General features: G+C 45.2%; 1 protein-coding gene across 3 annotated transcripts; it reads left to right on the top strand.

Annotated features, from left to right (window-relative positions):
• The first annotated feature begins 59 nt into the window (after positions 1 to 59).
• On the top strand, positions 60 to 27834 carry AP2M1 (adaptor related protein complex 2 subunit mu 1). Of its 3 annotated transcripts, XM_050977832.1 has the most exons (12): positions 106 to 169; positions 5254 to 5295; positions 10569 to 10681; positions 16020 to 16285; positions 17671 to 17753; positions 21902 to 22037; positions 22135 to 22276; positions 24575 to 24694; positions 25208 to 25343; positions 26048 to 26145; positions 26289 to 26400; positions 26711 to 27834. In XM_050977832.1, exons 3-12 carry the CDS (start codon positions 10608 to 10610, stop codon positions 26843 to 26845), a joined length of 1302 nt encoding a protein of 433 aa, XP_050833789.1. In that variant the 5' UTR covers positions 106 to 169; positions 5254 to 5295; positions 10569 to 10607; the 3' UTR covers positions 26846 to 27834. The 3 variants fall into 3 exon arrangements, with proteins under 3 accessions (XP_030083036.1, XP_050833789.1, XP_050833790.1); XM_030227176.2 differs by lacking the exon at positions 5254 to 5295 and having other exon boundaries at positions 60 to 169; XM_050977833.1 differs by lacking the exons at positions 106 to 169; positions 5254 to 5295 and adding an exon at positions 1088 to 1112.
• The last annotated feature ends 12 nt before the right edge of the window (positions 27835 to 27846 follow it).

Genomic DNA, 27846 nt, shown 5'->3' with positions numbered 1-27846 from the left:
GCCGCACGGCCACCCCTATCCCCCGCGGAGGCGCATGCGCAGTGGCGGGGCGCGGGCGGGGCGCGCGCGCGGCGTCTCTGCAGTGCGCGGGGGGGGCGCGGGGCGAGGGGGGGCGGCGCCGCCATCTTGGGCGCGGGGCGGCGAGCGGCGGCGGTGGCGGCAGTGGCAGGTGAGGCGCTCCGCTCCCCGCCTGGCTGCGCGGCCCCAGTCTCTTCTCCGGGCTGCTTCCTGCGGTTGGGCTCGCTCTGCGGCCGCGCCCGGGCGGTGGCCGAGCTGCTGCGGGTGACGGCTCCCTGGGCGCAGGTTGGGGGTTGGGGTCTGCAGGCCCAGGAGCGGGGAGGCGGCTGCAGGGTGAGGTGTCCCCCGGTTGCCCTTGGGAGGGACGCGAGAGTGCCTCCGGAGCCGGGAGGGAGGGAGAGAAGCGAGGCCGCCGGGAGGGCTTTTCCTCAGCTTCCTCTAAGGGGGTGCTGGGAGACCCCATCATTCATTCGCACTTTGTTCGTGGCTCAGAGGGGTTATTAACAGCTGTTAATTAGCTCTCTGGCTGGAATACCTGTGTGGTAGCCCTGCGGTGCTGCACCATGGAGGGTGGGGACAGGGTCGGGCTGTGTGTGGCACAGGAAGGCCGGCACCGATGCGTCAGGTCAGCCTGAGCAAAGGTTTTTTTTTAGCCGGATCGGGCTGGAACTTCACCGAAAATTATTTGTCTGTACTGCTTATCCAAACTTGAATTAGCTAGGTCATGGCTTGCGCTCTGCTTCCTCCCCGGAAAACCTGCTGAGGCAGAACGCAGCGCTGCTGATGCCGAACTGCTTATTCTGAGGCTTAAAGCAGACTCGTATCCAGCGGCTCCTCTGGATGCATTTCCACATCCATTCTTCCCAGGACTAGGTTTTTGGTTTCTGTAAAACGGCAGGAAGCACAGCCTGTGTTTATCAGCCAGTGCAGTTGACTTCTCTCACTTCTGGGAAATGACTTGCTTTTGGTCTAGTGTTCTCTCCATAAGCTGTGTGAGCGCACGATCTGTTTTCTGCTTGCTTTAGTATGACAAAGCTGCTATCAAGTTTTAGCCTCAGGCTGCCAAAATCTGAGCCTGGAACTTGCCCAGATAGGTGAGTCTGGATGGCTTCTGTGTCTTGGAAGTCTCAGTATTGTAGGCTTCTAACTGTACATGGGCTCATGGTAGTGTTTGGTTGGGCAACATTTACTTGAATGCTGTCAGAGCTGTAGCTACTGTTTTTTCCCATAGTAAAAGCTCTGTGTGTCCCGGTGAGTTTTGCTTGGAGGGACAATCTCAAATCTGAAGAGATGCTGCCAAACTGTCTACTTCCATATTTTTCCTGTCAGAAGGGAGGCATCACTCCTCTTCTGTAGAAAATGCCATGTTACTGACATCTAGTGACAAAGATACCTGGTGTTCTTTGGGCTGCAGAATGGCCATGTTCCAGGGAGAGCATTGGGGTGTCTTTGAAGGGTATCATGGCCAGCTGCTTCCTCCTCCCAAAAGAGCCCAGTCCTGGCTTTTGGAGAATTGACTCTTGAGGTCTTGAGGCTGTGAAGGGTTACATCTTGAGTTCTTTGAAAAACAGAGGACTGGACATGCATTCTTGTTTGATACCATCTCTTTTTTTTTCTTCTTTTTTTTTCTTTTTTTTTTTTTTTTTTTTTTTTTTTTTTTTTTTTTTTTTTTTTTTTTTTGGTGGAGCAGGAACAGTTTCCAAACAAAACAGGCTTTATAAAAAAACTTCCTGTAACCCTACTTAAACTTTTCTTGCCTCATTCCTGCATCAAAAAAGGCAAAGTCAAGACTCTCTTTTGCAGCTCAATGTCTTGCACTGGTTTTCTAAGCTTATTCTACTGAAGACCATTAGAGTATTTAAAGCCTGTTCCTGGGGCCAACTGGAGGATGGCCTGTGGTGCCAAAATATAATTGGTTTGTGAGACAGAGTCTGCTTCTCTCCTTTAGTGAGTGACCTACTGAGTCAAAAGTTACTGGCAAGTCATGTATTATTTTGATCTTGGCAGGAGGTCGGCAGCTCAGCTAAAAGCTTGCAGGCAGAGGCACAGAATGTGAAATGCAGTTATCTGCTCTCCAGTTAGAGTAGAGAGAAAAGCTGACACATCAGGGCACCTAGACCATTAGTGGTCTGTAGAATACAAGCTTGTACTCAAACTCCACTCTGCGCCTCTAACCTCTTCTGTTAGAAGATGCATAGGAAGCAAATCACTGTTCAGGTTTCTAGCTCAAGAGTGAAAAGCAGGTAGTTCAAACTGACTTTCAAAATGCTTTGGTAGAATGGGTAGAAGTAGAAAAAGGCATTGGGGCTGTTCACATCAGGTTGGGCTCAAAATATTGCTGAGAGATGTGTTAAATGCTGTACCTGTGATGTTTCCCTGGAGTAAGGGAGCTTCTTGTGTTTCCCTGTGTCAGTATTTATCTCTTGTTACTCTTCAGACTGGCTGCGTGCAGTATGGCATGCAGAGGTGGGCTGTAGGAGGAGAGCCTGGTAAGAGAACAACATGCTTCTCTTCCTGCCCACTGGTTATGAGGATTTATGGGATTGTGTTTAAAATAGGAACAGTTTCTCTGAAACTGATGGGTTTAGCTCAGGAGCTCTTTAGCTCAGGGTATGCCCCTTAAGTAAATTATGCAGCCTGTCTTCCCCAGGATGAAGTGATTGCAGTTACTCTTGTTTAAAACCAAGTACAGCCCATGACCTCCTGGAAAGTGGCTAATGCAGCCAACTAAGCAAAGCTTAGGTGCTCAGATTAGCTGGTGGGGTAATGGCATTGTTTTGCGCCTTAAGTCTTGGGTTGATAATGGCTAGTGCAAGCTAAATGGATGGGTTTTCTCAACAACTTCAGTTGCCAGAGCAGCCTGACTAATCCCTCTCCTGCTTCAACTACTGTCACTTGTCCAGGATCATACTGCTTTCTGGAATGCAGAAATGGCTGCAGTTGGTGATTTGCCTTCAATACCTCTCTTGATTTCTTCCTGGATGAAAACTCAGCAGCTAATGTACCTTGAACTGCTTAGTTAGATAAGCTCATTAATGCACAGAAGTCTTACTTACTGTTAAGTCAGAACCCAAACTGTCTTTTAATAGACTACTAAAGGGGTTGGTTGCTTTACACCAGCTTATTAACTGACTTGTGATTGCTGTTTCCTGATGTGCTCTGTAGATTACAGAAATCAGCATTCCTGTTTGCATTCAGGCTAAGTGATGTCTGTGCTGTAGGAAACTTTCAGCCCCTTAATGGGAGTGACAAAGTCCAAGTAGCTGGGTCTTGGGCTCACTACTGATCAACTTGTGTTTATTTGTACCTTGTACTGGATGGTATAGGATGAAGCTCATGGCCTGTCTCACAGTGGGGTTGAGGCCAAAAGGGCTCTGCAGGTTAACAGCAGTCCTGACATCTCATCCAGCCTTGGTCAATGGCTGGCTGAAGGCTTTATTTTCCCCACCGGTAGTGCCAGACTCTTTTCTGAACAGGTATCTCTATGGTAAGAGTATCACCCACACAGCTGGCTTGGGAGAATACAGCTGATCCCAAAGTTGCCTCCTAAAATGAGTGGACAGATGTGCTCACTGGTGATGCTACTGGTGCTCATCAAATCCAGGCACAGCTGGGGCAATAATGTGAAACTGTAGTTATATTGTTACAGGCAGCCTAAGAACTGCTGCAGTCACATTGCTCCTGAGCAGTTATTCTTGAGTTGCTGTGTCACCTCTGCACCTCTGAAGAGAGGGCACAGAGGATTTGCCGAGTAGATGCCATGAGAGCAAAGAGGCCTGGCTCAGGAGTTCCTCAACTTCGGCCTACACTGGAGATAGAGAAGCTGTCGTGGAAGGATACAAAGAACTGTATTTGTCTATTTCCTTAGGCAGAAATACCAATATGCACCAAAAATTTATGGTGACTCTGGTACAATTAGGCTGTAGGCACATTACATTGCTAGTGACACATTTCATTCAGACAGTTCCTAATTCTTTTGGAGCTAGAACAAGTACTTCTTGCCTTCTGTGTGAAACTGGAATTACTGCAGCCATGTTCCTTTTACCACAGAAGAAAACTGACTAAAAATTCACAATTTTTTCTAAGCAACAAATTCGAGCAGATCAGCTTGTTTGTTTGTTTTTACTTGTGCAAATACAGCTACGAAAGGCAGAGAACTGTTTCAAGGTTTGCGGTGTAGGTTGAAGCTACCACCATCTGCCGGTGCAGGGAATGGTTAATGGTCTGTGTGGTGTCATGTGAAAGACCTCAGGTTATGGGACAAAAGTATTGGAGAAAATCACTCATTTGAATATCTGTGTATCTGGGATTTAGGCTACAATTCAGCTTAGTCTTTCATAGGCTAATGAACAAATGACTGATACTGCAGTTGTGTGTTACTGCTGATGTCATGCTTTGGCTTCTCAGAGAAACCATGGAGGGATGCACTGAACAGACACTTCAGCATTGGTACTGTGTGCTGTGGTGGTTCTGAAAGAGTTGCTGCAGATAAACAGCTACAGAGGGAGTGAACTGTCCTGGTTAGTTGATTCCTTACATATGCCTTGTTTACTTTAAGAAAGCTCCATGCTGCATGTTCATTTTTCTGCAGCTGTTATAAAGCAGAGGAAGGCTGGGCTCTCACATGCTACAGGAGGGAGCTGCTGTATCTCCACTTGATAAATGCAGGTTTAGTGCCTCATCTCACTAGGTAGCTCTCAGTCCAGCCACTTGTTGCAAACCAAAACATGTGAAACTGACAGTCCAGCAACAGGATCCTGCTGCCTGAGCTTTGTGCTCCTGGCTTCACCCATGCATTCCAAGTAGGTAGCACACTGAAAGGATGAAGTCTGACTTTTAGAGAGCCACCTGTTTTTAGATCAGACTTAATAAACAGAGCATTTTCCATCTCTGATAGAATCAGTGGACAAAGGCAGTTTTTTCAGATACTGTGCTTTATTGTGTCTCTATCTTCCGCTGGATTCCTTTAGTTATGGTCTGCAGCTTACTTGCTGCAGACTGACTTTGGGGGCTTCCTAGTTGGTTGGGAGAGGGGTGCTTATTGCACATCCCCTGCCCAGTGGGAGCACTGAGACACGATTTGAGGCAAGTATGTGTGATTCTTAGGAAAGTGTATGTTACCATGTCAGTCATTGTAGGCCCAGATAATCCTGCTGCTTTTCTCTTATGTAACTACTGAAATGCATTAAAATTTTTTTCCCAGCCTGTTTTTATACATGTTTTTTTTTTTTTCAGTTGGTGTCTTAATGCTGTAACCTTGCCACAATTGCTCTAAAGGTATATTTTAATGATCTCATCTTCTCTTGAGTAAAAAGGCATTCTGAAAAGTCATTTCCATGTAATCTTAACTCCTGGTGGGTTTATAAGCATGTATATAAGTGTGGTCTGTCTGTGATGTTCTTTACTCTCCTTTTCTGTTTATGGGTTGAAATGACAGTGTATAGGAATGTGAGCGCTTGGCAGGAGGGTAGGAAGCCTACTGGCCTTAGGTATTTGTAGGAGCTGCATTCAGATGTTACATCTACCCTAGTAGCTGCTTGATGAATGCAGAGTGTATTGGGAGAGGGTTGTTGTTCCTAAATTAAGGTGATTAGTCACCAAGTGGTGTGAATTCAGCATACATGTGGATTATCCCTGTACCTTAACTAGAATAAATCCATCCACACTGTAAGTAGAAAAGAGGGCTGTAGCTACCAGTGTGGAGCAGGTTGCCATATGTTCAAGCTAGTGAAACAGAAGGAGTGAAGCTGCAAAGCCCTGAAAATGCAGCTGATGGATCATTAACCCGAAGGTTTCAGCTAGAGTCATCTTTTCCAGGCACTTCGTGGTAAGCAGTTAAAGAAATGGTGGGCTTTGCTCTTAAGCTGTGTCTGACAGTGAGATATTAGGCTGAGGAAACCCAGAAGCAGTGTAGAGCAAGCTCCCTAGGAAAGGCTGTCTGGAGAGGAGCAGAATGAGTCATTGAAAGCTGATTGAGCAATGCTTTCTGAGTCATGTTGCTAATGCACAAGAAGCAGATGAACCCATCTCCTGTGCTGGAGTTTTTATTCTGAGGCCTTCTGATTCCAGCAGCCATGAGTCACACTGAATGTCAGTCTCAAATTAATTTCAGCTCTGTTCCCTGCAGTTCTTAACCACTGCAAGCACTAGGATCTTTAACTTCCACAGCTGATCTGTGAAGAAAACTATTAATTATTTTAAAATATGTGGAAGATTGTGCTATGTCTGAACTGTACCACTAAAATCCTCATTCTAGTTAGAATGTAACCTTGAAATACTTGAAAGGAATATCTGTGAAATTTGAAACACAAAGGAGGATCAAAACAAAGCAGGCTTATTTTCACTGCAGCGACTTCAAGGAGAGGCATTGTCGTCTTGAAGAGCCATTCTTCTTGCTGAGCTTTAAGCAATTTTCTTTTGCATTCTGCCCTTTGTATAGCTTTCTGCTCTGTTCATCGATCTCTGGGCTACTTACTCCACTCTTGAGTTTCCAGCTGTGTGGACATGCTTCCATTAGCTGATGGAAGTAATTCTGTCTGGAGAGGGAGTGTAGTCACTCTGATCTTGTGTCTTGGAGGGATGGAATGCAAGTTGTGAACAGAAGACTGGAATGTTGTCCATATTTCCTGAACTCCCATCATGGCCAAGCTTGGTGAAGGCTGACAGAGAGTAGCCCTGCACCAAACTGAACTTGCTGGAAGTTGTGCTGATGCCATTGTGCTGTCTATGCTTGTGATGCCTGGAACTCTTCAAGATGCTGAACTGCAGGAGTTGAGTAGACCAAGGGAGATCTGATTATAATTGTGTTAAATACCTTGCGTAGTTGAGACCTCCTTGTTCTCTGATGCCATTAGAGGGGAATGCAGCCAGAGGTTTATCCTGCTTGTGTCCTTCAGCTACTGCTAAGAACTGATTGGTAGCTGGTACAGTTGGGTAGATCATCTAAAACCCTTTCCTTATAGTCACCATTTTTAGCCCATGTGATGTTGTTGGTACCTGGAAACACTTTACCAATTGTCTGACACAAATCATTAGATAAATTGTACTTAAATGTGAATTCAGGTTTCATTTTTAGAGCTGTAGAATTGTGGGTTCTTTCATACTTGAGGTGAATCCTAACTCATATGGAGGCATTCTGCTGCTACATGTGAAATAATGCTTGTGCATATCTCAGTATGGTTGGCTTTTAAAACAAACTGTCAGAATGGTCCTGATACTATGGCCAAATCTGTAGTAGTAGGGAAAAGTACAAGCTCAGGTGTTAACCAGGGCCTCACATATCACAGAGCAGCCCCTTTCTGACTTTGAGCAAGTTCATCAGCTGGTTGGTGGCAGATTTCTGCATGCTCCTGTTTTGTACCATAGAAGAATTTGCAATAAGAGCACTCCTGGTGAGTAGTCATGGGAGTGGGATGTGTGTAGATATGAGGGTATTCAGAGTAGTGAAGGCAAAGTGGATCGAAGTAGACCAAGGAGGTGCAGATGGGTCTACAGAATGGCACCCTAAATCCAAGATACCCAATTGTACAACGGTGCATGTAGGAGGCGTGTGGAATTGCCAGCAGAGGCAATTCTGGCTTCACCTGTAGCTCTGAATATGAGCCAATGCAGCTCTTAAATGTGCCAATGAAGGTGGAACCAGGAGCTAACTGGGCGGTCTGAAGATTGAACTCATCTCCTGGGATATTTTGTATAAGGAAGAAGCGTAGCATTTCATTGCATTGATGAAGGATTTTTGAAGACTAAAAGCCTTTGAGTCATTATCTTCCCTATCAAACATGCTTTTACTATCATGTAAGATGAGGAAGCAGCTGACTCTGCTGCCTAGTACTGTGATACAATTAAAAATCCTGATTTTTTTGCCTGTAACTTCAGCAAAGCTTTTACAAATATGTTCTAAACTAACATCAGAAAGCATCACATCGTTATTTCAGACAACATTTAAAGTTTGTAGATCTTCCTAAGAGAAAGCTTTTAATTTCCAATGCAAAGCTTCATCAGCAATCTTCTACATGTTTTATAGTAATGCAGTAAATATTCAAATCAAGGCTTTTTCAAAATTGATTTGCTTGTCATGCTGGCAAAGAGCTTTGTCTTGTTTATGCTGCATGTCTGATCCTGTTGCTTATCAAAGCAGACATTTCCTTTGTACTAAAAATAGTGAAACAAATAACTTAAGCAGCATTAAAACCCAGAGGGAGATTATTTTTTTTAAGACTAGGATGTGCTTTCTAGGATTCTTCTGGAAAGGGTTTGTAGGATTCTTATGATCCAGCTTTGACCAGTTGCATAAGCTTCCAGGAAGCTGCTCTATAATAGACAATGCAAATCTTAAAAAGAATGCAAGAACTCTTTGTCTTTGATTGGAATAGTCTGTATCTGAATGTGGAAGCCAGCACTGTAGAATTCTGAATACACATGCTTGTTTCTTATCTAGAGTGAAAAAACTAGTAAATAGGAAAGAATTTTCTGGAGTGGGTAATAAGTTGCTTTCACTGTCATAATGTTTCTCATTTTTTTCATTGTTTGACCAGTGTGAATGACCTTGCAAATGTTTCAGCTTGTGCCTGTCTTGTTGGGCAGCTGTGTTCAATTCTCCATGTTTTGGATTTCAGCCCTGCACTTTAGCTCCCTGTGGCCTTTTCATGCCTGTTAGGGCTGTGTGTTCTTTGTGTAAGTAGTTGTGAGTTTGTGGTACAGCTACTTCCTTTAGTCTGAGAAATTTGGGTTGTTTGGTTGTCCAGTGGGATTGACTTCTGCTGTGAGGATGCTGACATTGCTGCCCCTGCAGTTTGTAGCCTTGGTCACGAAACAGTGAGCAGCCACAAAAGGCTTTTCCCACTCTAACTACGTGGGAATCTTGGAGCTGCCTATGTCTTAATAGATTTGGTTACAGAGACTTAGAAGTAAATGAAGTACTTGTATCCCAAAGTTATAAAGTGTTACAGTTGGGAATGGAAGAAAAACATATTTGGAAAGCTCTTCTGTGCCAATTGGATTCTCAGACATGAAAGTATGTTGGTGACAGCACCACAAGAAGCCACTGAAAAGTGGCAAAAGGCAGCCCATTAGTAGCCAGGGATACTTGACCAGAATAAAAGCCAGAAAACTTACTACTGAGCTTTGGGAAAACCACTTGTGTCTTTCTATTTTGCCTTAACTGACTTTTGCGCTCTTTTTTTTTTTCTATTAATAAGCAGAAGCACCCATCTGGAAGCTGAAGACCTGTAGCAGAGAAGTTTGAGTAGTGTTATGCTTTGAGGACTCACTAGATGTAGCTAAAAATGTTAGTGGAAAGGCTTAGGAAATTTAAAGTTTCTTTTTTGTCTTGCTGAAATTAAAAGTGGTGGCTGCACTGTAAACTTTGGTTTAGCGCAGAACTCAGATCTGCAGTACTGCCTTCAGATGAGCAGTTACTGTAGTTTATTTGGTGTAACTTCTAGAGAATACGTTACTTTTGATAATCCAGAAGTCTTTTAGTCCCTCTGATGTGTGCATTGTTTTCATATTCTTTTTTCCCTGACATTTGAAGTGATCCAAAGCTGGGTCACTTCAACTTTGTCATCGCAGTGTTCCTGAGCAGACACGTATCGGTTCAGTGTCAGCATCTGTCTCTAGGCTGGCCTCTCCCTATCCTTTTCACCCAGCCCATACTAATGGGTGTAGGCTAACCCACCCAAAGAGCAGTGTGGAGATGGTTGTTATCTAATGCTCTGCAGTGCCCAAGCTAAGCAGTGCCTGTGGGATCACCCCAAGGCCTGCCCTATCAGGGTTGCAGTTCTTTTCTTGGGACTAAGCCAACCAAAAAGTTGCTGCTTGTGGGTGTTATGACTTTGACCTAAGTGAATAGGAGTGCATAAGACTCCAGGAATGGAATCTGGTGAAGTAGCTGTATATTTTTAAAAGTCTTCTCTGTCAATAATATCTAATGTCTTTGGAAAGAGCTCTGTAGCTTTCTCCAAAGCAATCCTCCTTTGAAGAAAGACAAAATGAGCAGTTTAGGAGGGTAACTTCTAGGGGACTATCTCCCTGTTCAAATGAGCCATGATTGTGACCACTCCAGTGGTACCTTCTAGCCAAATGGCTCTCAGTTTGAATTCTGAAGTGTGACTTGATATGGCTGCTAGGGACTATCAAAGGCTCTTACTCTGATGTGTAAAAACTAGGTAAAAATGGTAATGAATGGAGATGTACTTGGTGCTAGGAACCCCGGGTCATGTGGTGATAGGCTTGGTGACATGTCAGACATTTGTGTGAACTGCATGTAAAAAGACTTAGGAATTGTGTCTGATTTGTATCTCAGTTTTTAGGGAGATAGACACTTTATAGTAGAAGTAAGGGGTCTTTGATTTTCTTGTAGTTCCAGGGCTGTGTTTTTTCTCACATTCAAGAGGTATGTTTTGGATACTTGTCCTTGAGGCTTAATCTGTTGTGCTGATTTTTGGAATGAGAAGTAAGGCAGCTTCTATTTCAGTGCCAACTTTAAGCTTTAGTCTTGGCTACAAATTGTTTCGGTACAGCCTACTTAAATATGCTCTTTTCTGCTTCAGGTATTAAGCAACATGGGAAGTGAAGACTAAAGTTCCATCATGATCGGAGGCTTGTTCATCTATAATCACAAAGGAGAGGTTTTAATCTCTCGTGTCTACCGGGATGACATCGGGTAAGTGCTTCTGTTGCATCCCCAGTTTTTGCATTTTTGTTTCATTTTGGTGCAGTAAACAACCCAGAGCTGCTTTGTTCTGCATTAGCTATGCATGCATGTGAGACTGCAACTCAACTTGCTGCTCTAGGCTTAGCTTAGAATAAAGAAGTTTAAGCCCTGGTCACCTACAGTGAAGGATAGCCTGCAGCCAAACCTGGGACTTTATTTTGGATGGTGGGGATCTGGCCATTATTCCAAATGCTTCAGCAGCTTGGACTGCCACTGTGGGAGCCTACCTCACTGTAATTGCTAAAACTTTACAGGAGCAGTAATGTGAGAACTGTCTGCCACACACTATAGCCAGGGTTCTGAATTAGTTTCAGGCACTGATGTTTAACATCAAGTACAGGCATACAGGAGACTGTTGTCTTGGAAAGTTTTATCTGCAAGCAGTCTCATGACTGTACTGCTACAGCTGGCTTTCTGTCCCCCAGCTTTGTATGGCAGCCTAGTGTGAAAAGCTTACATTTATTGGGTAACTGAAGTTGTGGGAAGCCTTGAAAACCTTCAGTAGATTGTAGGTGTCTTGTTGCACTTCCCTGAAGTGTTATGATGCTCACTTAGACTGGATCTGTGCAACCCTTAGGCTGCTAGTTTCCAGAAGGCATCTTTCTAAAAATGCGGTGTCTTGTAGGCAGTGGATAGTGCTGTAGGGAACCGCAAGTGATGGTGCTGCTTGGGCTGAAAACCTTAAATTCAAGGGGTTTGTTCACAACAGTACTCTTTCTAGTGGGTTTTCATTGGCGTCAGGCATTATGTGGAAGTTAGTAATTAAGTTGGCAGAGTTAAGACAGTGCTATCAGAGGCAGAGCTGTGGTAGGTGCTAATTCAAAGTTCAGTGAGAGAGAGCCTTCAGGCCAATTTAGGAAAAAGTAGTTTGTACCAGGTCTCCACAATGACTAGTGGTAGGATGTGCTGCGAAATAACTTGTTGCCATAAATTACAAAAAACAGTTAAGCCAGTCTGCCTTCAGACTGCTCTGGTCTGAAGAGTATGTCCCTTCTGGTTATGGATTGTCTAGTGGAGGTTAAAAGTTGAGGTAGAACTAGTAGCTAGTCAAGGCTTGTACTGCTTCATTCAGGGAGTAGTCAACACAGTGTCTGTAATGAGGCTTCACCTAATGAGCTTTCAAGTCTCTTGGCTTGTTCTAGGTCAGCTAAGGCGAAGTAGCTGTTCTAAGGCTGACTGAGTTATTCCAGGACTTCCATACATAGCTGAGCCAAGGAAGCATTGTATTTCTCAAGCAGAAAGCCAGTGGCTGTGATGCTTTGTCTCTTTTCTACTGTACAAACTCTTACCAGTCTTCAATACTTGTTAGCTGAAGCTCTTCAGAGCAACTCATATGACAGGACTGACTTTGTAAAGCTGGTATCACAGTGGCTGAGCCAAGCCAGTCTGGATTATAGGTAACTTTGGTGAATATTTCAGGTGGGGGCTAGGAACACTTTCACTGCAGTTTCTGGCAAAAATATTTTGTTGTTTGCAAACTTGAAACACGTACAAGATTGTTCTCAAACTGATGTTTATTCAAGAAGGCCTTTTGATTTAAATGGCATTGTGGATGTGGAGATGCAAACTGGGGAGCAAAGTAGGTATTTTTAATATGCTCTTCTACTGCTTTTTATCTTGGCTCATTTCTCTTACAGAGTGAGTGTCTTGTGTTCAGTACGTGATAAAATACTTCCTGCTGGCTGGCCATACAAAGCTAGAAAATGGGATTTCCTGCCTGATCCTAGGTTAACTTTTTCATTTGGCAGAATGCCAAAATATTCCAGTGTTTTCTCTAGTACTTGAGGAGTTGGTGTTCCTTTCAGTGAAATCATCCGTTCAGTTCTTGTGAAAGTGTCAGTCTTGTGACTTGGGCGGAGCTGGTGTTGGCTGTTGACAGAACTTGCTCCCAAGGTGCTGGATTTTTTCTCAAACGGGCCTTCAGTTTGGATATTTTAAAACATGTAGCCTTACACAAAAAGTTTTTATGAAATGGTTATGTCTCATCTTGTGTAATCAAGAAACTGAGAGTCTTTCCATTTCGTGGTCTGAACATTAGCATTAATGCCAAATCTATTTAAAATTTTTAATATCCTAACCCTCAGTGGGAGGTAAGGAAAGGAATAGCTATGATACTGTAGCTTGTACTCAACTTTATAGGAATTCTGTCTCTAACCAAACAGCTGAGTGATGGACTTCTGGCATACCATACAGTTCTTAGATCCTAAGCAGTAGTTCTGAAGTGTTGAGGGCTGAACGCACCCTGCATGTTGGGAGGTAGTTGAATAGGAAAAGAGCATAACTGCTCCCTGTCTTCATGAGTGATTGACCCATAGGACTCCTTAGTCCTGGCCATTGCCTTTAGCATTCTGAAGCCTCAGTTTCTGAGCTGGGAGATAAAGGTCATCTGTGGTTATGAGAGCACCTCCCCTTGCAGTTGAAGGGCCTTAAAAAGCACATAGCTCAGATATAATGACCAAAGTGACAAACAATGAGGATATCCTTCTTATGAGTTTGTTTAGGGCAGAAGTACCACAAAACTTGAACTTTCTTTGCTTGCAACTTAGAATGGCTTTGGTGCATGTAGCGCATCTGTCCATACAGCAGCTAGCTGCATGTATAAGCAGCCTTATTAAAAAAAAAAAAAAAGGCAAAACACCATGCATATAATTCAGGATACCATGGAGGGTTCTGCTGTAATTTTTGAGTGCCTTGTTCTTCAGTGACTTAGTCGTTGGGGAACCTACCTGCATTTAAGAATGCAGCTCTGTAATAAAACTTCAGCTATTTGAAACTGAGCAGCTTACATGACAAACTGCATGCACTTTAAATGTAATAGATATTTGGTTTCTGAGCTTCTAATACATCACGTCAGCTTCGTAGCTCTTGATCCTTAAGGAAAAAGTGCAAGCTGGATAGAGCAGTGTCTGAATCTGCAGGATGTGCCCTATCTCTCCAGATGTGCTCCAGCTCTATCAAACTTGCTGTATTTCCTGTTGGCTGGACCAAACCAGAAAGCATCGACCCAAACACCTTCAAATGAGAAGTACTGTCACAGAAATTCCCACCCAGACTTGTAGCCCTGTCCTGAGGCAGACTGGGAAGAAGATACTTGATACTCTGCGGTCCCCAGGTGATGCCTCTGATTGAGGCTTTGGGGTTTTTCCACACCAAGGCCTGCTACCTATATTAGCAGAGCAGACTGGGTATCACTGTTGTGAAACAGGTGTAGTTCACCTGGACTAAATGCCCAGTTATTCCTAAAGTTCAGCCAAACACAAATCTGTCCATGCTGACAGCCTGACCATGGCATGTCAGTGTTGTACCTTGTGAGGGCTTCATTGCTGCTGTAGCTTGTTACTGTCCATCCAATACTACCTTGGCCTTTTGTGCCAAGGAGCTGGGGGAGGGGGTGCTGTTTGGTCTCTTCTTATCTCTTTGGATTCATTGTGCCTTGTGTGTGTGTTTCTAACCCTTTCTCTTGTTGCTGTCACTCCTCCTTTCTCCGCTGGCGCCATTTCTGTCCATCCCATCTCATTGGCTGCTGTAGCAATAGGTAAGAGACGCGTGGTAGGCCACGACTGGCACTGCACAGTGGGCACCTGGTGTGCTAGCAAAGCCTCCCTGATCTGAGGCTTCTCCTCTAGTGTGCACCAGTCTAGTGACTGGTTCTGGTGCTACTTTTAGTGGGTTAGAACTTGAGGCTGGGAGGGCTAATGCTCCAGAACAAGCTGAACTTTCCTTGCAAGGCCTACTGGAGGGGAGGATTTGGGCTTTTAGATATTTTTTTATAGTAGATTAAGTTACTTTCTTATGGAAAAAGTAAAGTAGAAATGAAATATTAATTTAACTCCAGCTTGCAAACTTTCTGGAGCAATAAAACCTGAGAAGTATTCAAATGCCAGAATTTTCCTTATGGGGGAGCTTGTTTACTGATGAAACTTCTACATATGTCCCCTGACCTTCAAGGAGCAAACGCCTGCTGTGGTAGCATATGTTCCTTGGAATATCCTTTGTTTTCTAACTTGGAACTGTATGTTGGATTGTTGACAACCCTCAGTGCCTACAAGCATTTGTATGCTTGTATCCTTGCTTGCAAGGATGATTTTACTGTCTGCTCTCAAATGTGTTTCTGCATAATCAGTACCATGGCCTTGATGCTGCAGTCAAACCCCCTGTTCTATGGGTTGTCTGAGAGTATGAGTAATAAAGCATGACTAAATAAGTTTTGGCTTTGTGTGTAGACTGTTGCTTTAAGTTTTGGTCTTGTCATATAAAGCACTTGGGCTTCCTTCCTGTATTCTCAGGATTGGTGGAGTTAATTTGGGAAGTTTATTCTGACTTGTAGTTACAGGATAAGGAGACCATTGTGCAAGAGCTGGCATCCAGAATGTCACTTGGACTCTTTGGGTAACAAGGAGGGCTTTCTCCCTTGTTGCTGGTGTATAGACAGTTCGGATCAAAGAGGGCAGCACCTATGGGCAGCTTGTACAGCAGTTGTTCAGCACTGGGGCAGAACCCTTCACTGTAAATGGTCCTGGACTGTACAGCACTACTGACATGTTGCACTTGTGGGGATTCTGAGTCTGGATGCAAGATACCTGTTCTGAAACAGAGCAGTCTTGAGGTGCCATGTAACTGGAAATCCAGTGGTGATTCTAATCCTCCTGCTGCTTTGAGCCTGACATCCAAGGTGTGTGGTGGAGGTGAGCTGGGTCTGAGAACTAAAGCTCCGTTCTGGAGTGTACCTGGGCACTGACATCTCTAGGGTGGCCCAGGAAAATTTTGCTGTTTTTTCCTTGGTTGTATGTCTGGGAGCAACTGCCATTGACACGTATCTTGGGAGACTACAGCTTGCTTTGGGGCAAGAGTGTGAAGGCCTGGGCATGCAGAATAGACAATAATTAGGTGTTTGGTCAGAACTGGACTCTCTGAGCCATACGTTGTTAATGTGTTTGTTTCCAGCTATGACAATCAATTGGGAGTGGTATCAAAATTAATTGAAGGGAAGGTTTCTTTGCCATTTTATTCCAGATGGAGGTTTGCTCCTCCTTCTGACTACAGTTACACTGTAGTCCAAAGCTCCCTAGAGACCAGTAGCTCTCTCTCTCCTTGAACTTGTGCAGAATTTAGTGTCTAACTCTGCTCAGAGCCTTCACTTGCCATCTTAGAGACATCCCCAGGCACCCTCCCTAGGTGAGCTTGGTGTATGTAGTTCAGTGTCTGACCGTAATGGCAGAAGAAGAGCTGTGCAGCCCGCTGGTGTCACATTTGCTGTGCTGACTTGTCTTTGGTGGTGCTTTCGTAGGCGCAATGCCGTGGACGCCTTCCGCGTCAATGTCATCCACGCACGGCAGCAGGTGCGCTCGCCCGTCACCAACATCGCCCGCACAAGTTTCTTCCATGTCAAGCGCTCCAACATCTGGCTGGCTGCTGTCACCAAGCAGAATGTCAATGCTGCCATGGTATTCGAGTTTCTTTACAAGATGTGTGACGTGATGACTGCCTACTTCGGGAAGATCAGTGAGGAGAACATAAAGAACAACTTCGTGCTGATCTATGAGCTGCTGGATGGTGAGATGTTTCCCTTACATACTGTGGCCTATTGCACTTGGTCATCCTGAAATCCTTAGCTTAGTATGATGTAGTAATAATCCTTGAAGTATTTTTAACATGTGAGGCAGAGTTCAAAATTACTTGTTCGGCTTTCTAATGCCACCTGTACTGCAAATGTGAATGTCCAAGTCCATAGCCTTGTGCGGATTTCCTTCCCTGAAATGTTGGGAGCTGTGAACTTGTATGACTGAGACAGCTGGTACGACTGGAGCTCAGCTTCTGAGGGGATCCTGTGTAGATGTCAGGCTTTCCTTACTCCAAGGTATATCAAGAGGACTGTCAGTAGCACCTCTAAGGCCAGCTGGTGCCCAGGTGGCTCTAGCAGTGTATGGAAAACAGCCACCCCAGGATTAAGTTGATTGCCCCTAGAAAGTTGCCTTTTGAGCTCAATTCTGAACAGAAGGAAGTCGATAAAACAATGTGCTCTGTCCTAACCCTACCTCTCCCACTGATAAAGCTACAAATTTTGCCACAGATTAATAATAGTGTCCCTTCAGCTGCTTATGATATCAGCCTGCTTGTGTAGGTTGCCCTTGAGCTGCCCCAGTTTCACATATCATGAGGACTTTGTTTTAGTTATGTTTCAATTTGTTTTCCAGACAGCACACCATACGTGTGTGTCCTGGGATTCTTAGCCAAGGATCACAGTGACTGATGTTTTCCCTGTTTCCTCAGGGCAGACCAAGAGACTTCCTATTCTCTGCTTTGGTCAGTTACTGCTGCCTCCTTGCAGGCACAGTGAGATCAAACCTGCCAGTGTGGTGTTGCTCAGTATCATGTTAGTGGTCTTCTTTCCCCTCTAAATCTCTTGTGGGTTGTTCCCTTTCTCTTTGAGGGGAGTAGGTGTGTACTGTTCCCTGTGTGTAGTTAACATCTGTTTCCCTCCTACACTCATCCTGCAGTGCCACTACTCAGCTGTTGTTTTAGGGTTTGGTTTCATTACATCTTCATAAGAACAAAACTAGAAAAAAAAAAGCTGCAAAGATAAAATTGCTGTGGTGTTTTTAAAACTCTCTATTGTCCCTTGGATGTTTTCAGTGTGCCCTGTGCAGATAGCTAGGTTAGTTGATATTTAGTCCTGAGGTCTGGTTGTGTTTAAAAACTGGCAAATTCAACACTTACACAGCTTTCCATCACCCCTAGTCTCTGAAGTAATGCTCTGGGAGTTCAGTGTAGCAAGAATGATCCTTTTCCCTTGGTAAGGAATGCTACAGAAACTTACCCAGAAATTCAACATGTAAGCAGTATCTGTGCACTGCTTGCCTCTCTCTGTATAGTAGCTGTTAGCCTAGTTGATGTGTTTATTCCTTGTAGCTCTAAACTAACCTTTTACCCTTCTGTAGAAATCCTGGACTTTGGCTATCCTCAGAACTCTGAAACAGGGGCCCTGAAGACTTTCATCACTCAGCAAGGCATCAAGAGTCAGGTAATCAGAGGAATTTGGTGTACAGCACTGATCTGCTGGTTAATTTTTGCTAAACCTGTTCAAGAGAGCATGGTCTTAATTACCATCTAACCATTTGACCCCTATGGAAGGAAGGTGCCTGAATAGGTTGAGAACACCCTGGCAGGGGTGTATCTCAGTGGCACCTCGTTCTAGGTGTCCCTGCACTATGCTACCTCATGTTCCCTGGCACATGATAAGATGCAGGAGGAAGAGCCCAGAGCTAGGATAAAGTCAGTCCCTTGCATGTAAATATGGTTGCTGGCTTCAGGCTCTGCTCTGTGTCAGCTTCTAAGAGAATAAACAAATCTACCTGCTGAACCAGAAATAGCTTTTTTGCATGTGAATCTCACTGAGCAAGTCTGTTCTCCAGCAGAGCTGTCAGGATTTCATGCCTGCCGTATAATGAAGTATTCTTCAGCCTTGTGAATCTTGCTGTGAAGTCAGGAAGCTCATGTTGCTCTGTCTCTGCCTGTAACATCCTTGCAGGTCAGCGTCAGTACAGCTTAAGCTTTCTTAGGTTAGAGATGAGAATCTCTGCTGTGCTTTTAGCATAGTGTTAACCCTTGCAACAAAGTTTACATAGAGTTAGAAGATAAAGGATGTGTTGGGAAAAAGGTGGTTGATTGGACTGGTTTGGGGAATGTGTTTAAACTAGTTCTAATTCTACTCTAAGTACTAGTTCTAATTCTACTCTAAGCCTCAAAACTAGGCTTCCAGTCTCATAAGCTCATGCTTAACCTCTGAATTCAAAGGAAACTCATAGTCTGTTTCTCATGTCCCCAAGGAATCTTGTCCACCTTGTCCATCTGACACAGCTGTGCAAGTCAATAATAAGGACTTAGCCTTAAAGCCTCTCCTCTGCACAGCAATGAGTCAGGAAAAAAAAGCTGGGAATCCATAGTGAGTGTCCATAGTCTGTGGAAGAGTAAAGCTTCAGCCTCAGCTACAAACAGAAGCAAAGGGCTAAACAAGAGCCTGCATAGTGACTGTTCATGTTAAGGTTAGCAGAGGTCAGTCTCTGGAGGCTCTGTTTCAACTCAGTTCATCAGCACTGATTTCCTTAGAATTCCTTTTTAAACTTTTAATCTAGTAGTAAGACTAACTGCATTTCAAGAGGAGGTGAGAGAGAGAAGCTGCCCCTGGGCTGCTGCATATTTCCCGTTAAAACAGCAAGCTGTTTCGCAACATGGCCAGATGTGAATGCATCCGGTCTCGGTCCCCATCACGAGTCCTAGTGTAAATCTCTGGCCTTCTGCAGTCTGACAGTTTGGGCAGTCAGCATTGAAGATAGCTGAATCAGCTCCTGTTCCTAGGAAAACTCAAAAACTAACCACCCTTCACACTTCCTTCCCTTTTGCTCTTTTTTTTTTTTTTTTTTTTTTGCTTTTGTTGGTTTTAACAAACTTTTGTGCTTGTTTGTGTGCGAACCACTGTTGCAACATCATGCTTAATTCAACAGCAGGTTTAGTCCTTTCCTTACAGAGAGAAGTATGGCTTTCAGCTTTACACAAGTAAGCAGTTCTCCTGTTCAGTATTGGAATTTTGTGCAGCCCAGTTCAAAAACCAGAATTAATCTATTGCAGGCACATGATGGCAAGGGCATCAGTTGAAACAGTACCTGCCATGTTTCCTTATCTGCTCTCTCCGCTGGTACTTCTAGCCTTCAGCTCCTCATTGACTTAGAGCCTGTTCACACAGGTACCCAGGACCAAAATTTGGGTCTGAATCATCTAGCCTGTCATCTGTGTTTCCTGTCTTCATGTAGTTTCTGGTGATACTTTCCTTGGGCTTGTGTCCTGAGGAATTTAAGGAGCAAAATCTACTTCCGGCAGACTTTCCAAACTCAACTTTTTGACTTTGTTCTCAGTGAAAGATTGGAGATGTACTGAGCTGCTGTGTTCTGAGTGCCCTCCCTGTATGGCTACAGTGATCTTTCCAGAGCAGATGATCTTGAAATGCAAGATCTGCTTTATTCTTTTTGAAAACATGTCTGAAACTGCTGCACTGCTTGCCAAGGAAAATAGCTGTGTGCTCTGGGAATGAAGTCATGTGCCACACAGGTTTTTAAAGGTCTTGGTATGCAACATAGTTTTACTTCTAGTCCCTACACTTGAAGTAGCCCACTACTCAGATTGCAGGACTGCAGGCTGTGCTGTAGCAGAACTGATAAAGCAATTATCTTGAATATCTTCCTCCAACAGAGGCTAAACCTTGGTCTTACAGCTTGAGGTAGCTGTGCTTCATGTGCTGTTCTCACTCTTAAGATGCTATCTGCATTTGTCCAGACTTTGCTAACTAGATGTACACTGAAATCTTCATCCCTTCCAAGTGATTTCTGGGCTTGTGAGTTGGTCAGCTGTTAGTTACAGTGTTTCCCCAAACCATAGATGTTCTTTAGTGCTAAAATGCTGGTGTTACTTTTTAAAGTAGGCAGAGGACCACCACCAGCTGGAAGATCCCTGGAAACATGCTGTTAGCTAGCTGTCTTTAACCTAGTCAGCATGCTGGCAACTCAGCATAAGGTGGGTATTCTTGGGCCGTTTTAGCTGATTTGTCCAGCTCTGAGAAGCACCCACTCCTGAGAAATTCCAGACCCAGGTGTCTTCTGTGCCTCCCTTAGGGAATACTCATGCTTCTGGGTGGTCTCAACTTCAGCAGCTGCTTCCAGATCCATCCAGTCACTTTACAGAGTAAATGTCAAGTCAGGATAGTGGTGCTGTTACAGGAGATGAGAATGTTATCACATGATCAATGTCCCTTTGGAAGACAGAGCACTGGGTATTAAATTTATGTATTCTTCTAAAGCCTGAACAAAGCATTGAACAAGACAGTGGGTTTTTTTGGTGGGACAGACAAGAGAGGTACTCTGTGTACTGTACTGAGCACTTACCTAGGCAGCTCTCAGGGGAATATAAAACTCTGTCTCTTAGATGATGAGACAGTGCTTGTACTTACTGAGGAACTGACCCTGTCTGTGGCAAGAGCATGTGTGAAGCTGAGATCATGCACTGCCACCCTGTGGGCCTTCTGCAGGGCTGCTGTGGGAGAACCCCCTTGTGTCTCGTGCAGTTGTTGTGTGGGAGAGCAGAATTAACAAGGATACCACTTTATACAGGACCCAAAGTGCCTGTTATTTCCCAAAGTCTGTGCATCTGTGACATAGCATAGTACACATCCAGGATTTGCACTAGGAACACCAGCATGAATCTGTTCTGCAGAGAAACATTATTGGGAGTGGTATTTTGCCTGTCTCTCCCTCTGCTCCACCTTGTGTTTGGATTGTCAATAACGGGCCAAGTCTGAAAATTAATTTCACTGCTTGGAGTGCTGGGTTTCCTGCAGGGAGCTAAAGGTCAAACCCCCTCATCTTGTTTGTGCTAATTAGCTCCCTAATTAACAAAGAGCTGACCTGCTTTTTTCCTGTCCTCAGGTAGCCTTAAGCCTAATCTGCCTCTTTCTCCCTTCCTCCCTTCTCTTGCTATTGACCTGCTTGCCTGTTAACCCTGTCTACACTGCACTTGCTACTATACATCTACTTCTTGACTTTCTGCGTGTGACTGGACCCCACCTCTAGCATCAGGTAGGAAATCTCTCTGTGCCTCTCAGTACAGCCCTTGGTACTTTTCAGAGGCTTAGAGCCTGGGTGCTGTTAGATGCCTTTTGGGTTTGTGTTGGCATGTAACTTTTATGACTGTAGTTATTCAGAAACAGGCCTTGGGGATTAGCTCTCCTGTGGCCCTGGGGTTTCATGTTGGATAAGGGTGTGAACTGCTGCATCAATCCATGTTAAGCTTCTCTGCTTAATATGGATTGATGTGACAGTCTGAGATATGATTTGAATGCCGTTGGTGGAGCCTGTGCCTCCCTGCACTAAGAGGTAGCCTAATGGACTTGCTAGCAGAACAGAACAACATTCCCTGCTGTTGCTATGGCCAGTTCTTGGTTAGGCATAGAATTTGATGTTCTGAGGAAGGAATCACCAAATCATGTGAGGTGTCACAGCACCCGTATCTAAGTGACAAAAACTTTTATGTGTAGTAAATGGCGAGTGTTTGCTCTTAGATTCAGAGCAAGGTTTCTTAGTATTTGGATTTATTTATGTCTAAGATGCCATTTCTTCTCTTCAGACCAAGGAAGAGCAGTCCCAGATCACCAGCCAGGTGACTGGACAGATTGGATGGAGACGTGAAGGAATCAAATACCGTCGCAATGAACTCTTTCTTGATGTGCTGGAGAGTGTGAATCTCTTAATGTCTCCACAGGGTAAGTAGGTGGTGGTTGAGCTGGCATCCTTCTCCTGCTCAGGGTTTGTGAGTGGTGACTCTTATAAGTGTTCTGAACTGTGATCTTCTCTAACCAGGTCAGGTTTTGAGTGCCCATGTCTCTGGCAGAGTGGTGATGAAGAGTTATCTGAGTGGAATGCCAGAATGCAAGTTTGGCATGAATGACAAGATTGTCATTGAAAAACAGGGCAAAGGGACTGCGGATGAAACGGGGAAAAGGTAAGAGGTTTGGACCTCATGACCACTTGCCACCAGGGACTCTGATGAAAGGGCAGCCCTTAATAGCTTTTCTGATCTGACAGACTAAAAGCTGGGTTTTTTCTTCTCTTCAGATGGTACTGCTATCTTAGGGTAGATCAGTTGTCATGCAAGCTACCATCCTGAGGGCCTCAATACAGAGGGCTTCTCTACAGCGCTTTAAGTATTAAGATTCAAACATAGTTTTAAGTGTAGAGTTCTTGCACCTGGAAACACTTCCCCAAGATGGATTTTCCTATAATCTTTATCTCCAGCAGTTTTGCTCAGTGTTCTTAATCATAAAAGCAGTAGCAGTGCTCCCAAGAAATAGTGAAAGAATCCCTCTGTCTGCTTTACCTGGACTGTTCCCACAAAGTAGAACAAAGACTGGGGAAGCCCCTCCTGCTTACGAGTGATCAGTGGTTGTGTGAGTAGGAGGCACATCTTTCTGAGGGCCCAGCTACCCTCTCTCCCAGCTGCACCTCAGTCAGTACCCACCTTGAAGCTGAAAACAGCTCTTAACAGCTTCCCCAGCTTTCCTGCTTAGGGTGAAGAGATAAAAGCAATGGGACTGCCACTTTCGTCTCACTAACCATTTGCAACTCATCTGTATTTCTCTTGGTTGTCTTTTTTTTTTTTTTTTTGCTGACCCCCAGTGAATTGGGAAGGTAGATAATCTGCTTCAGCTTTGTGTGCACTCTGCTCTCCCTCTGTCTCTTGCTTTGTGTGACTTGTGCATGTAACTTGGATCTCAGACACTTCCGTGATGGTTCCTGTAAATGGAGCTGAGCTGCTATTTGCCTTTTCTCTCAGAACCAAGCCAAGAGCTATTGCTTCACTGTCACCTTTAAGCCATCTTCCCTGTACCTGAATTGAGTTAGTGAAATTGCAGGATGAGCCTGAGATGGCTGATGGGCCAATGAAGATTTACTCTAGTGAAAATATCAGCTGCACAGGCCTTGAAGAGTCAGTACACTGTCCCAAAGCTCCTGTGCCAACTGCCTTTGCCAGTAAATACACTTGTTTTTTGAGTTGTAGAAGTTAGATGAACAGGGACTCTTGGTAGGTGGTTCTGTGATTGTCCAGTGGGCATCTCCAGCTTGGAGACATTACTCTCCAGACGCATTTTGTTATGAAGTGACCAAAAGGAACAGCTGCTATTAGTTGCTTTTTGGGATCTAGGTTGTGGCAAGCCCATCCCCAGTAATGCGCCTGAGACCTGGAGCAATCCTAAGCAGAGAGATTTCTCAGCTGTTTTGCAAAGAAATAGAAATCAGTTGACTAAGATTGGTTGTCATCTGGGCAGCAGATTAGGAAATACTAACTCCTCCTTTTGCAGCACAAAGCAGACCACTGGTGGTTGTGTAACCAGACAGCCAGTTAGCCTGGGGTCAGTCTGCTTCCCCTTGCTGTAGGTAGTGGTGGTTCCTAGAAGAGCTAAAGCTGCTGTCATTCTCACACTATCTTGGCATATTGGCATGGTTGTCCTGTTGCTTCCAGCGATTGAGGCAGCCTCGATACCGTAGTGATACGCTGCTGCACCTTCTCTACACTGCTTCCTCTTCTGTTGCTCCTGCCTTCTGGTCCCTCTCAGTAGCTGAGGGGTTTTGGCTGGCCAAGGACCTGTATTTTCAGGAATTAGTACCTGGCACATGTTCAGTGCTGGCAGGTTAGGCTGGTGCACATATGTGGACAGGTGGTAGCTCATCAGATTTTTAGGAGAGATACAGACTTGTATGTCACAATATCATGGTTTTGGTGATTTGGTTCAGAATCAAACCACCTGCTGGTAGTGTGGAAATGAAGAGCTGTGAAGAGATTTCTGAACAGGAGGACTCTGAACCTGGCATTTCTTGGCTGTGTGGCAGTGGGATAGCTTTGTGGACAGGAAAGTGTTTTCTGTCCTTTGAACTGTGCTGTGGGAAGACTTGGGCTGGCAGAGTTGCCTTTGCAGTACTGAGTGCTGCTGGCAGGCAGACCCAAGCATTGTTGTGCTGGCTATGACAGAAGGGTTCTCTTCTAAGCTCTCTCCTCTTTGGGGAGAGGAGGGAGAAAATTCTTTCAAACAAGCTTCCTGAAATAAGATTTTTGTGGTTGTGAAACAAGGAAAGTCTGAGCCAAGAGGCTGCTGTCCCCTAAATCTGTCCCTGCCTCCCCATTTCCTGGACACCTGCGATGGCAACATGCTCTGTAGAGTAGTTTCTGCCTGGACAGATTTTGACTGCACCAAGATACCAGAGTAGCAGCTTGTGCTTCTCTAACTGTGTTTTGTGTTTTTAGCGGCAAACAGTCAATTGCCATTGATGACTGCACTTTCCACCAGTGTGTGAGGCTCAGCAAGTTTGATTCCGAGAGGAGCATCAGCTTCATTCCACCAGATGGAGAATTTGAGCTCATGAGGTACTGTGGGTGGAGGATGAACGGGCTGGTGTTGGCATCTGCTTGCTGCTACAGTAGCGTTGCTGCTCCCAGGCAGACTTGCAGTCCTTGAGCACTTAAGAAATACACACCACCCCCTTTTCAGAGTGGAATCTGTAGGGTGTCCCACAAATCCATCTGTTACAAATGTGGAAGCCCAGCTGTGTTTAGTTTCTTTGCCATAACCATGGTGTTGGTTTGGGTTTTCTTGCTTTTGAGCTTCTTATAGCTGTTGTTTTTAGTGTTTAACACTGGTGTCCTTGAACAAGGCTGTTGGCAGCAGCCAGATACAAAACTTGAGACACAAGAAACCATTGCTGCCCTACAGCAGCACGGATCTTAACTGCTATTTCCTTCTGGCATGTTTCCCTTTCTGTCTGATGTTTCCAAGCTGTTTGGCATACTCAGAGGCTATCTCTTTAGGAGGGTGATACAGTTTGAGGCGTAAGGGAGTTAACTCCTCCTCAGAGTTCACTGTAGCTTCCATCCCTGCAGATACCGAACCACGAAGGACATTATCCTTCCCTTCCGTGTGATCCCACTGGTGCGGGAGGTGGGCCGGACCAAACTGGAAGTGAAGGTGGTGATTAAATCAAATTTCAAACCTTCCTTGCTGGCCCAGAAGATAGAGGTAAGAGAAAAAAAAACAACTGTGGTATCTTGTGCCTGGAAGTCGTGCCTCTAGTTTATGTCCACTGCAGTAGAGTTGTCACAGATGAGTCTTCAGGCTTGAACAGGGCTAAAAAAGTGAACTGATTTATCTCTTACATGTGTGGTACTGCCGTTTTGTGGGAAGGAGGTGCTGTAGAGTAGGGAGGTGGAAGCTGTTTTCGTTTGCACAGCTGCCTTGGCAAGGGCCTCATTCCATCCCTGCAGCAATTGTTCACTTAATTCCTTAGCCACTGAAAATTTCACGTTCTTCTGTCTGCATGATCTAATGGTATGTCAGACAGGCAGCAGACTGTGACCTGTAGGGGTGGCTTTGCAGCTTAGTCCCATCTGGAAGGCTTAGTGCTGCAAGGCTGGGCTGTCCAGAGCCTGCTGCAATGCCTGGCATCCTTACTGAGCTCATCTTCCCAACATTTCCCACGATTCCTGCAGCATGGCAATCTCTGCCCTGTTCCTTACCAACTTTGTGTATTATGGAACTGTGAACGTGTACTTCAAAGCAAGAAACTGGAGAGCTAGCCTAGGATGCCTTGTGATAGCTGATGTTCTCTGGGCCATGAGCTGGGCGGGAGAAGGCCCAAGGGGTGCAGGACAGACTGTCTGAGACTGCCCTGAGTCCCCAGGCTACAATCTCATTGCCCCCGCTTACCAGACTGTGCCTTCCAGGTCCGGATCCCAACGCCCCTCAATACCAGTGGAGTGCAAGTCATCTGCATGAAAGGGAAGGCGAAGTACAAGGCCAGTGAGAATGCCATTGTCTGGAAGTAAGTGAGCTTCTTGGGGCTGGCCTGCAGGGGCAAGCCTCTGGGAGGCAGGGTCTGTTCAGTGCTCCTGTCCGCCCTGAGATTATGTAGTGATGGGGAGCATCAACCCTGGCATTTTCTCACTTCTGAGCTTTCTCCAATAGGATAAAACGCATGGCTGGAATGAAGGAATCCCAGATCAGTGCGGAGATTGAACTGCTGCCCACCAACGACAAGAAGAAGTGGGCTCGGCCTCCCATCTCCATGAACTTTGAGGTGAGTACCTGTCTGCCTTTCAGGATGCACGCAACCTTGGAGAAGCTTTGTGAGTCCCTCTTGGGAGTTACGCAGGTATGAGCATCCCCTGTGACAAGCTGCCAGGTGAGGTCAGCAAGATGGTAAAGCTAATGGAAGAAAATTGCCCTTAGAGCAACAGGAGTCTGTGCATGCAGGGAGCAGGGAAGGGAACTGTTGACTCTTGATGTCCATTTCTAGATGTGTTGCCCCGGGGTCCTCTGGTGTTTGTGGATGGAGAGCATCTTACCCCCATTCCAATGCTCTCTGTTGCCTTTCCCTCTCTCAATAGGTCCCATTTGCACCCTCTGGGCTGAAGGTGCGCTACCTGAAAGTCTTTGAGCCAAAGCTGAACTACAGTGACCACGACGTGATAAAATGGGTGAGGTACATCGGCAGGAGTGGGATCTATGAGACCAGATGCTAGCCCCAGCATGCTAGCAGGCTCCCTCTTCTCCAAGCCATGCTCTGCCTCTCCTCGGTCTTCAGCTACATTCAGAGATGTCTGCCTGGCCCCTCGACGCAGATTGAAAGACCCTGTGGCTCACCCCGGGAGTGGACTCGCCTGCCTGTGTTCAGTTACCACCCACGCTGCAGATGAAGTTCAGAACCTAGTCGTGTGCAGGGGTGCAGTCAGCCTCCTGCTCCCCATCCCAGGGTGGGCAAGGGCTAGTCTAACTCCCATCTTCTCGTGATCTTTCTAGGGAACGTCCACCATTAAACTCCTCTTCTGTTGGTGTCTCACTACTTGCATCATATCCTAGTATTTTTGAAGTTCTTGTGCATATGTACTCGTAGAATAGACCTAAACATAGACTGGACAAATCTGAGTTGAAGTTACCCTGGCTTCTGTACTAGCTATTGCTGTTGTGGTAGATATTGCTGGCCAGTCTGAGATGTCTGGGGTGGTGAGTTTGTTGGGCCCCCACCACAGGAAGATGGTGGGCTCACCAGATCTCACCACCACCTTATTTCTTGCAAAGTTGTCAGTATAGAGTCCTGCTGTGGGAAGGTTTGTGACCAAAAAGGATGATGAGGGTTTAGGCTCTTGCTGGTGTGTATGTGGGTGGCACAGCATTTCAGGTCTTTGGAGCATTTACCCTTACCCACTGCTGGCTTGAGCCAGTCTGTCCTTTCCAAACAAATTGGAGACATGGCCCCACTGTCCCAGGTAGTGTGGGCCAGCTGAACACTGTCAGGATGTTAACAGGGTGATCTGTCCTTGGGGAATCTCAAATGCAGCTGGCAGTAAGAGCACCCTGACCCAGCCTGCCCTCTCCACTCTTCTACCAAATGCTTCTGGGCCATAGGAATGCTGCTGCAACCCACAATCCTGCTTCTGGTAGTGTGGTCTCCATTTTGTACACTTTGTGATTTGTCCAGCTCTGAATCTAATAAAGTATGTAGAATGGAGAAGGCTGCCTGTGC

The sequence above is a fragment of the Serinus canaria genome, chromosome 9 (genome assembly GCF_022539315.1).
Source record: "Serinus canaria isolate serCan28SL12 chromosome 9, serCan2020, whole genome shotgun sequence".
NCBI classification, from domain to species: Eukaryota; Metazoa; Chordata; class Aves; order Passeriformes; family Fringillidae; genus Serinus; species Serinus canaria.
The sequence above is the reverse complement of the archived record's forward strand: the minus strand, read 5'-3'. Positions and strand labels throughout refer to the sequence as shown.